This window comes from Haemaphysalis longicornis, unplaced genomic scaffold (genome assembly GCF_048455015.1).
Source record: "Haemaphysalis longicornis isolate Haplotype H1 unplaced genomic scaffold, Haemaphysalis longicornis Haplotype H1 scaffold_3, whole genome shotgun sequence".
Classification (NCBI taxonomy): Eukaryota; Metazoa; Arthropoda; class Arachnida; order Ixodida; family Ixodidae; genus Haemaphysalis; species Haemaphysalis longicornis.
The window spans coordinates 93,922,296-93,937,785 of NW_027526335.1; the positions used below are offsets into that span (position 1 = coordinate 93,922,296).

General features: G+C 46.4%; 1 protein-coding gene across 1 annotated transcript; it reads left to right on the forward strand.

Annotated features, from left to right (window-relative positions):
• The first annotated feature begins 334 nt into the window (after positions 1-334).
• On the forward strand, positions 335-15,238 carry LOC144173329 (uncharacterized). Its single transcript, XM_077701810.1, has 4 exons — positions 335-413; positions 537-686; positions 9,074-9,169; positions 15,066-15,238. Exons 1-4 carry the CDS (start codon positions 369-371, stop codon positions 15,210-15,212), a joined length of 438 nt encoding a protein of 145 aa, XP_077557936.1. The 5' UTR covers positions 335-368; the 3' UTR covers positions 15,213-15,238.
• The last annotated feature ends 252 nt before the right edge of the window (positions 15,239-15,490 follow it).

Below are 15,490 nucleotides of genomic sequence, written 5' to 3' on the forward strand. Positions count from 1 at the left end.
ATTTTGCAGAAAAATCTTACAAAAACGGGTTCCCTAAAGCAGATATGCTAGAAAATGATTCCAGAACGTATCTTCCAATTGAATTCAATTTCTTTCTGCAAAGTTAAAGAAATGCTCATAATGTCACACACATTTGCGCTGTCAATGTTCCGGTGTGTGCATTTTTCTGCGCGCTCTCTAATGGGAAAGATTGTATGGTTACAAACTCATCGAATCAGAAATATTTTCTTACTTGGTGTCGTCAGATACGAAATTTAACTCATCGACATCTTTCTGTGCATTGTCCTTCAATGAGAAATTTCAGCCTTTCCAATGTCTTCTGTTTCAGGGACGTAATAATAATTTTTCAATCGCACGAACCTCCAAAAATGCAACCATGTAAAATCGGGATCAACGAGCTTATGATTTCAAAGGTAAGGACGTCACTTGTGCTGACTTTCCGAAGGTAGTATCTACGAGGACTGTTTAACCCATTACGCGCTACCTTCGTGTTCCCCAAAGCGTAGTAATGTCTACCTTGTTTATGGCGTCTGCAGGAGGATTACCTCAAGATATCTGACGGTATGGACAATCCCGTGGCCATCTCGACTACTTTGGCCATCGGGAGGTTTCGGCCTCTGAACTCCAACGAGACAGGAACGGGAGCTGCCTGCTCCACTAGGGAACTTCTGAATCGTACAAACGAAGTAAGAATACTTGCATGCCGGCTATTTTGGCGGACATTTTAGTCCTGAATGAATGAATGAATGAATGAATGAATGAATGAATGAATGAATGAATGAATGAATGAATGAATGAATGAATGAATGAATGAATGAATTTATTGAATAAATGACAAGCTGGTCTAGGTATCGGCACCCCTAACAAGCACATTGGCGAAATGTGGTGTAGGGCTGCGGATTGGAGTGCTGCTCTCCCATTGGTAACTGGGTTGCATTCATTCAAGAGCTAGTTTTGGTTGAGGGCCTTTTAGGACATTGGGCAGATGGCGGTTGACAGTCCATTGTAGAGGGCCTCTCCAACTTCTGTTACGAAGGAACCCATTTGCGCTTGCCTAAACAGTACTTGTTCGTGTTTCGATAGTTGTGGGTGGGGAGTACGTGTGGGTAGGATGATTGTGGAGGCCCTGAAGCGCAAAAGGCGTAAAGAGCATGAGGAGCTGTATGCTGCAGCAGCGAGCCCGGCAAGCGCTTTTACGGGCGAGCTGGTTAACCCATAATTACCCTGCAGCCCGGCAGCATGTTTCCAAACGCTTCGCTGCACAGGGCACCCACGTGACATGTGTGATGTCACTGCGCGCGCGCTATTCTTTTGAGCGCCTGCTAAAACGAGCCTGCCGTTCTGGCTCTGTGGGCTCGATTTTATTTTTTTTTTTTATTGACAATCTCGGACAGCAACACTAGGCACCAGGCACTATGACAAAGAAAAAACCACAGTAATGCCACCAAGCCCCTCACGGCCGGTGTTGTCATTTGGAATTCCCTAAGCGCAGTTAGGGGTTGAATTTTCGACACCACCCTGGTGGAGGGTCCTTTGCTCTCTTAACTTCAAGGAGCCATGAAGACAAATTACAAGTTGGGTTTATTAGAAAGACTGCTTAGTCCCGATAACAATGATACCAACATCATCGCAATGTTCTAATAAATAACGGACATATTAAAGAAAACGTTTGAAGCGGTCGTGACCCCCTAGCCAATTTCCCGCAACTTTTTTATGACGTCACGGAACCTTGTTTGTGCAATTGGCGACCGCCTAACTGAGCTGTCGTGACGACACATGACTGGACGTCTGTAATGGGGCTTGTAGTTCCATTTGGCCGCATCACTTGAATGCTAACGTGCAGTGAACACACTGAAAATTGTTTTATTGTTGGCCCGTATGACGTCATTCTTGCTCTTAAGACGTCACTGTGGCGCAAAATTTGAAAGATTTTAAATATTTCTCGCTTTTTTTTCGTTAAAAAACATCTTCTGTGGCTGTAATGGAGATGAGTGAGATACTGAATCCTAGTTCTTTCAAATTAAACGAAGTTCTATGTTCTCTTCATGGCTCCTTTCAACAAACTGTGACACACTATCCCGAAACTACTGTGGCGTTGGTCGCGCGTCTACATCACAATGAAGCAAAGCCATGCGCGAACATCAAATGCTGTGCAGGCCCATCAACATGACACTGTCAAATGGCACACCGTCCTCTCTATGAATGCACAAATACCATATGCCGTGCGGGCTAAGTGGAACATTTTTCTGGAGTGACCGTTGGAGGACATCGGAAAGGAACACTGCGGCACAACATTGAAGAAAGACATGCTCTACAGTTCGGGGTTGTGTACAAATAGGACAGCCGGTTCCCCAGGGCACTGAGAGCCCCTTTTGTTTCATCCAAGTTGCGACCGAAAGTGCACCAGGGTGCAATTCGCTTCACTCGTTTTAACCCATCTTGTCCTGGACCAGTGCTGTATAGAGCTCTATACAGTGACACTGGAAAGACTACGTCACATACACCCTTACATAATTTTTTCCTGGTTGCATTGGCCAGATATTGCATTGCGAAACGGGTTTCCAAAAATGAGAATGACAAAACAATTTCTTTAGAATATCCATGAACACCACCTGGCAAGTGTCATGAGTGAAAACGAAGACAACGACGATGACGAAGACGCAAAGGCGTGATCTACGGGGTATGTTTCAAAAACCCCGAGGTCACCATCATCATCAGTGTCATTCGGGGTCGTTCACCCCTCAATCTTGAGCCGGCCAATCGGAAGCGGCCAGCGACAGCGGCTGGCGGCAGAGAGAGCACAGGGAGGATTCAGTGCGGAGCGAGACCGGGATGCGCGGCGGTCGGGCGACTGGACCCGTGCCGTGCCCCAAGAAGTCCTCCTCAACTGCAACCCCCCGAACTTCACCACCGCAAGAAAGTCGTCTCGCCGTGCGTCGGTAGGAAACCGCGACGCCCCACGAGAGCTGCGTTCCCCACAACGGTGCAACGGGAGCTCGGTGCGCGCGCTACCATCCTGGCCGTGACACGCCACCTCGACCTTTCAACACCGAAGCATCACGACGGCAAATCTGGGACGTGAGGTATGACAACCCCGTTCCCGCAGTGAACCCTACTGTGTCCCCGGCGTCCTTTCGCGGACTTTGACGGTTGGTTGTTTGTCAAACTTGTTAGCGTTTTCGATACTGCGGTATCGCCGCCCCCCTCTATTCTTCTGTCCCCAGTGTTCTTTATTCTCTCTGTCCATGGTGTGTGTTTATTTGGGTTTCGGGTACTACATAAACGTAGTCTCGTTCACAATTTATACTTGTATTTATTATTGTTGTTCATGAACCTGACAATAATTGGCGTCCACGGCAGGACGAGACTACTTTGTTTTTTGTAGCCTTAAAAACCCGGCATGGACACAGAGGAATTATTTGAACTGGGGACGCGCTTAGGATTAAGCGGCGACGATCTTGAGCAGTGGGTGCTTGAGGAGCAGAGATACTGGCGGGAAGAGAAAGAGTTAGAGCTAGAATCGCTCAAAAAGATTGCCGACATGGAGAAAGCGCGGGCGGTAATAGAGAACGAGCGCGATGAGCACGTGCGAGCGCGTGAAAAAATAGAAAAAGAAACTTTGCCGCTAAAGCTACGGCTCGCGGAACTTGAGGCTACGCTAACAGAACCCCGCAAATTTAAGGATGGTGGGGAAATATTTGATAAAGTACAGGCTTTCTCACCACCGCGCTCTAGTGCAGATCAACGGTCGCCCCCTCTTGACGTGGCACGAGATGCCAATGAACATAGGGAACTTGATGTAACTGTGACACATCAGGCGGTCCTTCCATCACCTGATAAAGAAACTTCACTTTCACATAGTCCGCAAGTGGCGGCATTGCACTTGACTATTTCTGGGTTTCGTGAGGTTAATGTTAACCAGAAACCGTGCTTGCAGGACAGCCCGTCTTTAAAGCGGAGATCTGTACCAAGAGAAGTCCTTATCACAGACAGGGACTTTCCATCGCCCCATATTTCAATCCCGAGTGTCTTTGGGTCCAGTAGAAAGCACGCGCCGCATAAGCACCGAAGGAGATGCTTCGGCCGGCGTAAGTCACGGAACAAGAGAACCCAGAGAAAAACCGGACGGGTAGGAAAAAGAACTATGGTAAAACTCAGTTGTTCACGCGAAGAGTCGGCCAGCGGGAACAGAAGGTCACCCGCACCGCATTCACACACTTTCCTTGAATGCATATATAAGTTGTCAGCTGGTAAGAGCGGGAAAAAACTCAATCACCACCACGCCAGTCGCGTGTATGGCAGAGGCAGAGGGTGGCACCGTAGTCACTGTAGAAAACGGGACACACTGTGCCAGCCTGGCTTTTCGATTGTTACCTGTCCGTGATTTTTCAGTTAGAGCATGCTCTGCTAAGTAATGGCAGTGAGTTGTGTCCGATCTTAATGAACCATGTGCTAGCTCTCTTCATGCTGTTCTTGAAGTGTATTTCCCTGACTGTTAGATTCATGAAGTGTGAGTGTGCTCTGTTACCGGTGGACAGCGAACATTTTTGTGAAGTGGCATAGAACTGTGCGTGGGGTATGTGTGAACATTTTTCAGAGAAAAATGCTTAAGTGGGGGGATGTTGTCATGAGTGAAAACGAAGACAACGACGATGACGAAGACGCAAAGGCGTGATCTACGGGGTATGTTTCAAAAACCCCGAGGTCACCATCATCATCAGTGTCATTCGGGGTCGTTCACCCCTCAATCTTTAGCCGGCCAATCGGAAGCGGCCAGCGACAGCGGCTGGCGGCAGAGAGAGCACAGGGAGGATTCAGTGCGGAGCGAGACCGGGATGCGCGGCGGTCGGCCGACTGGACCCGTGCCGTGCCCCAAGAAGTCCTCCTCAACTGCAACCCCCCGAACTTCACCACCGCAAGAAAGTCGTCTCGCCGTGCGTCGGTAGGAAACCGCGACGCCCCACGAGAGCTGCGTTCCCCACAACGGTGCAACGGGAGCTCGGTGCGCGCGCTACCATCCTGGCCGTGACACGCCACCTCGACCTTTCAACACCGAAGCATCACGACGGCAAATCTGGGACGTGAGGTATGACAACCCCGTTCCCGCAGTGAACCCTACTGTGTCCCCGGCGTCCTTTCGCGGACTTTGACGGTTGGTTGTTTGTCAAACTTGTTAGCGTTTTCGATACTGCGGTATCGCCGCCCCCCTCTATTCTTCTGTCCCCAGTGTTCTTTATTCTCTCTGTCCATGGTGTGTGTTTATTTGGGTTTCGGGTACTACATAAACGTAGTCTCGTTCACAATTTATACTTGTATTTATTATTGTTGTTCATGAACCTGACACAAGCAACTTGAAGAAACCACAAATTATGGCAAAGGATGCATTAATAAACCTACCTTGCATTACAGTGCGCAGAAAAGGGTCCTGTACATCGCGCAAAAACAAAAATCGGTTTATGAGTTGCCGTACAAGCAGGTGAGCCAGTCCTAAAGCGCCGTCACGGATTCGCCAAAACAAATTCGTCCAACTGCTCCTCTCCCACGTGGACCCCTACACAAAAACAGCAAATAGGCGATGTAGCTTCTAGACATTCAAACGTGAACAATGCAGCACTTGCATAACAAACCAATGCTTTGCCACAAAGAAAAGATTACAAGTCATGGCTCTCGCGAACACTGGTAGCCCAGTTGCTTTCACTTTTTCCGCTTTCTCGTTCAGTGTTTGCCATTGCCCCACCAGTAGGGCTCACTGTCGCGATAGTGTTCCAGAGGGGTTCCCAAGTACTTTATAGGGTGGTTACCGATGTTACATTACCAAAGATCGCTGGCGTTGACATCCATTCACCGTGCCGAAACCTTAGGCATTCAGTACTGGCGCTGACAGGTTGGGTTCGAGCCCCCCCAGAAGGTCTAGCTATTAGATTTTTTTTATCGCGTAATTTTTTTTTTCTAAATTGAATTTTTTTTCATAAACTCAAATCTATGCCTGGTTTTCGTTAATAATGGGGATTTAGTATGTTTTAGGTCACTAGGTTTGGGCACAGCCAAAGAACACGTTGAATTACCGTTCTGCGTCGCGCGAACAGTCATGTCATGTGGGTGCTCTGTGCAGCGAAGCATTTGGAAATACGCAGCCTGGCATGACCAGGCCCATACTAAATTTTTACGTTTCCTTTGATGTGTTGAAAAGGCTGCAAGATATAGGTAGGATGTCAATGTGTTATAGGAACTACTTCGCAAAGAGGAAGACGGCAGATATTACACCTTTACCTTTCACACGTTAAGTGGGCTTTATACTGTCCCAAAAGATAGAAACAAACTTTCTCATCTACCTGGACATGTTTCGCAGAAATTTCGTTAAAAGCACGGCCCCGATGTCTAGAGCATGCGTGTTTTTCACGAAACTAAGGGACTTCAAATACAATACGTTAGCCGTATAGAAACTCGGTAAGTTGGTAACGTGAAAATTTGGGCGAGTTGGTGTTGCATATTGCATCACAGCGAAAACCGCAGGCACAAGGGCGAAAAAGATAGGAAGAGCAAAATGCTGACTTTGAACTGATTTTTTTCTTCGGAACCACGAATATGAAAACGGCAGCGAGAAAGCAAATGCAAAAGAAAAAATGGCCGGGTATCTGCTCCTTTCGTTGCACATGTCGCCGAAAGATGATAGTCGACTGGCGCCCCTGCGTAGTAAAGGCCTCCCTTCTCTTCCCCACTCAGTTCTCATGCTGTTCCTATCCCGCCTCGTTCCTCCCACAATAACACGCTAGAGGTTTCCTCAAGGCAATTTAAATTTACTGCGTTCTACTGCTCCAAGTCGGGTGCCTGATGCCAGCGCTGCGGAGACGCACGAGAATTGAGGCACCCTACAACAACATTTATAGAACCACGATGTCCTACTGAACGAGCGTTCCAAGCGGAACGTTGATTCCATTTAGTGGAACCTTTCATTGCTATTGACGATTGATTTCTTAAATGTCTCCACGAGGTAGCGCTGGCAACAGCAGGCGACGGTTTTTTGCCGCTGATGTAGTATTTCATTTGCTATGCAAAAACCAAGTATCCGTGAATTTTTTAAATAAAGAAACACTGCAGATATCACTTATGTATTGATTTGCTGCCTTATATTTGCTTAATGTCTCGTTGAAGCCATACCACTAGCCGTTATCGCAATGTGCTTGGTTAAAATAGTCAAGTTTTATTTGTAAGCGCAGTCGATGCTTAGCTGATGCATTACTCCCCCACACGTAATATTGCGTCCTTCTCCCGGTTGGTGCAGCTTGGGCAGCTCTTCTCCCAACCAGGCCCAGTTATGCACACCATTTGAAGATCTGCAATTCTTGCTTCGATGTTTCACCGATGGGAGCTGCATGCGCTGGTCGCTGTTTTTGATGGTGGCTGTGTTCAGATTTCACATGCAGGCCGTCATTCGACAGCTGGTCGTTCGAAATCATCACAGAGCGCAGAAGCTCCTGGAAATCGCAAAACACCCCTTGTGCGAGAAAATGAAAAAAAACTTTCCCATCCCCTCCAAAGGAAAGTTGACGGAAGCATGAAAGCTTTCTGGTCATCAACATTGCTTTCAAAGGGTGCCAATAACCTTCGCTGAAAGGGCGCCCAATCGATCTTCAAACCTTCAAAGATGCAAATCGTAAACGAAGAGCGAACCCATGCGGCGATTTTTCGCGCATTAAGTAAACGCATCTACGCGAGATATGAGATAAAGGCTACTATTGCACCCCTTGTTCGTGATCGACGCGTGTATTGCCTATATGGAAGCGTTCCTTTTACGCTATTTTTAAGTAAATATCGTGACACAAGCTCGAATTCACGCACGCGCCGTGTGTCCAGATATCTTATCAGAGCTCTTTCGTCGACCAACCGGTCTAATGGGAAATGCAATAGTTCTTTGACAGCACGCCATTGGTGCTACTAAAAAGCGTTCGCTTTAAAAACAAATAGGAAAATGAGGTACAATTACTTGTAGTGCGACGTCTCCATTTCTGCCACTCAAGTACACTGAGCAGCCCTTCGGAAAAACGAAGTCAATGACAAAAAGTTGTCTATGCGGAGATCTGGTAATAATTCGTTCTAGTATACAAACAATAACATCCGACGTGTGTTGTATTCAAGTTTCCTACGTTGAGATTCAGTGACACTGCGTCTTTGTCGGAAAACAATACCTTCAGGCGTGTTTTGCTATAGGATCATTAGTTCGGTGCATGGCCAATTGATGAAATTTCTAATGAATACAATGACATTACCGTTGATTACAGTTTCTGCAGTCATGCATGAAGGAAATACGGCGTGTTCAATAAAACAAGTAGATGTGAACTGCTTTCGTTAGTTCAACAAGATGCCCTAACTACTTGATACTGAAAAATACTTTATTCGCCTACATTTTGAAGATATCCAGGACAACATGGACCGTAGAAGGCATTGTGCTCATACAAATAAGCCTGAGACCGCAGCCTGGGTCTTACACGGCTTATAGTATGTCTTTAAATTAGATACCCATTTTAATTGTGATGATAAGCAATAGTAAAAAATATTGCTGAAGAGCAACTATAGAATGTCATGCTATCGGTTCGGAGGGGAAGTTTATGGAATATTCTTTAGCTTTGGTGCAAGTTATATTTTGGGCAAGTTTTTTTAGTTATATTTCAAGCTTTTGGAATCCTGTGAACAATGCACTAGAAAAATTCACTTCTCCAGGTCACTTCAATCAAGTCCACTCGCGGCTAGATGAGCCAATTCTCAACAGCGAAGCGTTGCCATGTGCTGGCCAAGCGCGATGTACTACAGCCGCATTATTTCAAAGGCGGCTTAAGATTTTGAGTGTTCATCAGCCTTCGTCTTTCCGAACAATTTTTCGCAGTTTCCACAACCCACCTAATAAACTGTCAGCAGTTGTAAATTGTCAGCTTTGTAAATGCCCGGGCAAAGGTGAGATTTTGAGTGGTACAATAGTTTTTTTACACCTCTGAGTGAAAGATTCAAAGCGGAATGCGTTTGTCAACGACAGCTTCGCTTGAATGTCTTAATTGACTGTTTCTCACTGGCGTCGCAGAACTGCGCGGCCATGGGGACCTTGACGAACAGCGGACACGAGCAAAATGGTGAATTCGTATACGAGTACATAACCAACGAGACGGCTCAAAACTTGGTAAGCGAAGGACCTAGTTACCCTGTGTTGGCGCAGAATTTAGGATAGTTGAATGTTTGATTTGGGCGTAGGCGCTATATTACAAACTTCCTCTCTCTGGCACCTGTCATTTTGAGCGGCTACTGTGCGAGGTGCTCGAATGAACCTCCCTTGACGAAGGCGCACGTTTCCGCAAATGGCGTGATCCCGATACCATCATGGCCCAGACCTTCATTCTTGAAGGCTCCCCTAGTTACTTCGCCCCTTTTGTAACCACGCCCACGCCCTTCCCCACATTGCCCCGGGGCAAAGCCACAGCTGTAATTAATAAGTACATTGAGGATGCTTCACTGATTCCAGAATAAAGTTTTGTACATGAAAAATCGAAGCGCCATTTGCAGTGCAACTGAACCACATCTTCGATTTTAAGCGTGTTGAAGTAACATAATTGGTTATTTTAGTACATTGGTATAGTAGCTTGGTATAAGGACAACACATGCAAGCACAATACAACGTAGAGATCGGGATTAAATACAAGCAGCCCATCATTTATGAGGTTACAATGAATGAAATGAAATGAAATGGGACATTTATGAAACCTCGGCGCTACGTAAGATACGTATAGTTGTAACTGGAACTCGTTATAGGAATACTACAATGTAACAATACTACTATGTAATGACATTTTAGACAATGTAACAATTACAATTACAATGGAATAACCAGAAAAATGCACGCACGCACGCACGCACGCACGCACACACGCACACGCGCACGCGCACGCGCACGCGCACGCGCACGCGCACGCGCACGCGCACGCGCACGCGCACGCCCGTATGCAAGAACGGCGCCCTGTTTTCGAAGGAGGGTTGCAGGGCGCTGTTATCACTGACTGTACGGGATATTTGTAGCGTTTTGTTTTAGCAAAGCTGATGTAGCCTTGGCAGCGCTGCTACCAATAGTAGGTGTGAATTAGGAAAGTGCATGTTTTGAGACATTGATTGCCCCTGCAATAAAATAAAACGTGGCCTATGCATCTTAGCCTAGGCCGACTTACTGTGTTGTAACGATACACCTCAGCGCCACGCTTGCGTAGCAGGTGAGTTAGAGTAGCTCAAACTTTGAGTGGCTTTTGAAAATCCTGTCATACTTCGTTGCCCAGTGTCTGGTCAGACAAAATATGGCTACCATTTTCCGGCTTCCTTTCATTTGGACAATAAAGGGACATTTGCGTTTAGGAACAACGCAGGAAATTCACGTGAGAGATTATGGATCATCCGAAACAAGTGTTGGCCGTGTTAAGCAGGCTGCAAGGGCCTTTTGCAGCCTTCACAGAGCTTTTTGACACACAAAAAAAGCAGAGGGAGACTGTGGTCCACTAGGGCCGCTGAGGGACACCGCAGGCGAGTTCAGTAGTTGGTTATACGGTCGAATCTCGTTATAAGGAAGCAGTATCGGGGAAGCAAATTAGTTCGTTGTATCCGACATTCGTTGTAACAGTTGCGGTAACAATCGGCTGTAACAAATCGAAAATTAGGCTCGCGCAAAAATACTTCATACATAAATGCACTTTTAATCTTCGAATCTGCTATAAACAATGTAACCCTAACCATTCTTATTGTTGCACTTCAAGCTCAACGAAGCGGAACACGAGTACGTGAAATTACAACAGAACAAAGTTCACTAGACAAAACAGGCCTCTGCGTCCTTATTTATTTGATAAAGGATGTGATCTTCGTCTGGTGGCTACTCACAGCAATGAGCAGGATGGAGGTTTCCACAGTGTCCCCTAACAAAAGGGCCTTTATACTTCTCTGCAGTTTCTGATGACGGGGTTCTTTTTTCAGGTAGCTTTTCACACTCCTGGTCAAATATTTCTTCGTTATATCCGATATGGCGCGTGGCTCATGGGTTTAGTTTCGTTATAAGAGAATAGGTGTCATTGTGACCAATCATTGCCAACCAAATTTTGTATTTAGTTCTCTAGAGCCAATAATTCGCTATATCAGTGTTCGTTATAACGAGGTTCAACTGTACAAAAAGTTAGAAGTTTTACGGTACTCGTAGAGTTTACTGGGCGAATAAAGAGGTTTTCTTTCCTGATAATTAGAATGACGAGAAATCAGGAACCTTTCAGCTGCATATATGACTTTTTCAGAGGTAGAAGCGCATACACCCCAACGTGAGTAGGACCTAGTCGCTGCTGTTAGAAGCTATCAGCTAATGGCTACATTTTTAGCGTGTTCTCTCACATGGGGGCGGTATTCGTTACAGAGGTTGTCGATGGGGTCCGCATATGTACACCCGGCGTCAGAATAAGCCGGGGCACGCGAGCGCGTGGCAAAATGCATTGCCGCGACATCTGACGTTGCACTTCTGGTGTCGAGACATCGATGTACGCCTGCGCGTCCAATCACGGTCGCTAGCCTGTCTTTTACTTCGCTTCAAACGGTAGCGCTGATCACATTCAAAGCTTGGCGCCAGGGGTCACTTTCTTTGCTCAACATGTCTTGCTCGTGCACGCTTCAGTGGCCGAGGGTGAGAGTGAAGATGCGTTGCTCGCCCTGCCCTGCTATGACAGATAACTAATCTTGCCCGTCTGGTGGTGACAAAATTGTGTCCCACATATGCTCTCCCACTTCGGTATTTCTAACAGCGACGCTGTTCTTGGGCTGGGCATGACTACAGCCTGTCCTTGTATCTTTTTACGCTCCCTCCGGAGTTCCCAGCAAAGGGTTTGTGTTTACAGGTAAAGCCGACTTTATGAAGATCGGCGGAAGCTTGGTTTTTGTAAGCGGGCCTTCCGACACTGCCTGTTGCGCAGCGAAGCATGGAAATCTAAGGAGGGAGTATGATTAAAGAAAACGGCTTTAAGTCATGTATTATTAAATGCATCCAAAAACAAGTTCTATGAAACTATGCTGATAGGCCGATTACAACGCTATGCGGAGTTTCGTTTACTGGTCGTAATTAGGTAGTGAAGTTGTAAACGTTGGAGAATTAGTTTGTTGTCATTATTACGCAATCTACGGAGAGCGATTGCCATGTATTGGAGAAAACGGTCGTAACTGCGGCTCCGCGCTGTTTCAGTAGATATCAACCACAATCTCTGGAACGAGTTTTAATATTTTTTTCGTAAAACATGCAATTGGTTGTTAACTAAGAATGAGCACACAAACAGAATAGGAACTGAAGCGAGAAAAAATCTATTTTATGAAGGTGTTATGAGACTTCACATTGCACACGTTCTGAAACAATTAAAGAAGGGGAAACGGAGAAGAGTTTGGCGTGGTCCCGGGTTTGACAAAAAATTAACAAAAAATTGCTCCCATCTCCCCACGAGGGGGGACTCGAGTGAATGCGTCGCGTAGGGGGTGGGTGTATTGCGTTAACATTAGTGTTTGGGGGGGGGGGGGTGGTAGTGAATGTGCTAACTATTATTGCTTATTACTATTAATTATTATTATTTCTTTCATATATTAATTATTACTTTCGTGACTTTGCGACTCGAGTCCACCCTCTTGGAGAAATGGGACCAATTTTTCTTTTTTTTTTGTGACGCAAGAAGTGAAGTCAAGGAGTAGGTTGTTGTAAGTCGTTATTTATTTATTTGTTGGTGTTGTCGTTGTATTGGACGCTGAGAACGACGGCTTCGTGGTCGCTAAAGTGTACTGTTAAGGGGTCTTTAAGCAGTGGTCGTGCGTTGCAGCAACTGGTGAAGACGAGATCGATGCAACTGCTGCCGTGTGTCAGCAGCTTCTTGACTTAGTTTGAATGAGTCAAGGATATAAGGCGCGTTCATACCCTTTGATTCTGTGTCGCTTTTGTGGTGCAGTGGGAAGAGCACCATGTACCTCGCGTTCCGCCCACAGGGTCGTGGGATCGAAACCAGGCGCCGATAACTATTATTTTTTTATATAGTGTAGGGGGAGGGGTGCGGACCTATTGTTGAGAGCGAGGAGGGTAGCGTGATACGGGAGAGGAGGAGTGGGGGAGAGGGCGCACCTGCGCGCTGAGCTGTTGCGGACGGACGGCGGACGCTACATGTAAGTTAAAGAAATGCTCTGCATTTAAAAATTCAGTGCCCTTCCACTCTGTGAAGAAGGATGACCATCAAAGCTGCGGTGCCGAGCCTCAACGTGAGCTTTGACTGGGTCCAAGGGGTGCACGAAGCAAAGCACGTTTTTTTTTTAATTTGCGATTCAGCATAGTTCCAGGTTAATTGACTGAATGAACTTTTGATTAACTAGAGTTCTCTTCCGGTGGACAAACATGGGGCTGTCCGTTTACCTCCCGTAGAATCCCCATATGCACTGACAGCGGACGAGAATTACACAATATTTACAATTTCACTGTGAACCATGCACTTTTGAAAAATATAAAACCCGGCTTTGTGTTAGATTCGTCTTAGCGGCTAATTGTCATATAATTTGTTGCGGTATAGTTTCAATGAAACAAGCGTTAGAGCCACTTTCTGTGATGGTATTCCCTCCGAAGATTGACTTGATTCACTGTTCAACAGTCGATGTGGGAAAGCCATCTTACAAAGATCAAGCTTACAACGATCCCCTTAATGTCTGCTTCACCTCCTAACACAAATGAATTGCTGGGAAGGCATTTCAGGGAGCAGCTCTTTGGCGCCCTTCTCTGGGCTCATCCGCGTCGGCGTCGTCGTGACCGAGCGAACGATGGGAAGAGCGACGAGTGAAGGAAAGGAAACGAGGAGAATATCGCGAAATTGGGAGGTGGCGCGAGCCAGCGCTCTCCGAAAGTGTGCGGTGGGGTAAGGGAAAGGGCAGTATGCTGTGCCCGCATGAGGCGCTCGACGCTTGGAGAAAACGTGAGGGGGGCGTTCACGCGACAATGATGTGCGTTCGCTTAATGCTATGTTCAGACTGAATACGTAACAGCCGTATCGTGCGCTATGGACGTAAAAAAAACGGCGTTTTACACCACAGTTCGGTTGGCTGAGACGTCAAATGATCGACTTCATTACTTAAAGATATTACGACAATTGTGATAACACTCTGAACCCGGCCTAAGACGCAGTTCTTGTCTACATCTTGTCTACATTCTTGTCTACATTGCTCTATTACCGGAGACGATCTGCTGTATCTTAGCCATAGACAGCTTTCCTGTAAAAAAGAATGCAGTATTTAAAACTAAGATAGCAGTCCCGTTTCCATGTATCCTTTGTCAGAGCAGCGCAGAGCGAGCAACGCATCTTCACCCTCGCCTTCAGCCGCCGAAGCGTGTGCACGCAAGAGGGGTTGCCCAGAGAAAGTGGCCCCTGGCGCCAAGCGCTGAATGTGACAAGCGTTGCCGTTTGAAGCGAATGAAAAGACAGGCTAGCGAGCGTGGTTGGACGCGCACGCGCACATCGGGTGTCTCGACACCAGATGTGCAACTCCAGATGTCGCGGCGATGCATTTTGCCATGCGCTCGCATGCCCCGGCTTATTTTGACGCCGGGTGTACCTCCATGATAGATGACATGGTTAACAGACGTAAACCGTGATGGTCGCACCACCCACTGCATATTTACCAGTGCAATCTTACCGAAGCGGTTTTTTCATTAGTGATACGCGTGCTCGTACCCGCCACACACTCGTATATTGATATAAATTTCCTTGTGTGGTGTTGCTTCGGGAACCTTAATTCAAACTCTGGGGTACAACGTAAAGACCGCACATTTGCTTTTGCATGCCCCCTGAGGAGAACATTATGATATTAATTTTTCACGAATCATGCTTTTTTTAAAGCAAGACATATCACCCGCTCTCGCAGTTTGTATAGGTGAATTTAGACTACTTTTCTTTCACCAATGGCTCTGAACGTTGAAGTTTAAATGAGTGTCTCCATAATGTTTTCCGCCTTTCTGCTTGCCAAAAAGGTGAACTTCTCTTGTTTTTTTTCAGTTCGTCACTTTTGTAGACAAGCCGGCTTCGGCTTCCTGGAAATATAACATCGCATTCTTCGACGTAGACTTCTACGGGCGTCAAGACAACATATCGTGCCCGATATTCCCACTGTCTGACTTCTACAGGAAAGGACCGCGGACCTGATAATCGTGACGACGGTAGTTCTTCGATTAAACGGTTTTTCAAAAATAAATGAGAGATTTCAGAGCTGGTCAGCCTCTTCCTCTCACGACGCCTGCCTACCTGCTTCTCTTTCGGAAAGATGATCGACGAAACCTCTAGAAAAACAGCGTAGAATATAGAAAATAAATATAGAAAAACCTCTGGAAATACCTCTAGAAATAGACGAAACACCTAGAAACACGTCGGTGAACACATCTGCCACAGAGTATACCTAAATCGAGATAGGGGTATCAGGGCCC

Bases quoted from the DNA above. Each gene is read 5' to 3' on its own strand.
- LOC144173329 (XM_077701810.1), top strand. From the start codon at position 369: ATGCAACCATGTAAAATCGGGATCAACGAGCTTATGATTTCAAAG. The intron at 687-9,073 runs GTAAGAATACTT...CTGGCGTCGCAG, and splicing joins TTCTGAATCGTACAAACGAA to AACTGCGCGGCCATGGGGAC. The intron at 9,170-15,065 runs GTAAGCGAAGGA...GTTTTTTTTCAG, and splicing joins ACGAGACGGCTCAAAACTTG to TTCGTCACTTTTGTAGACAA.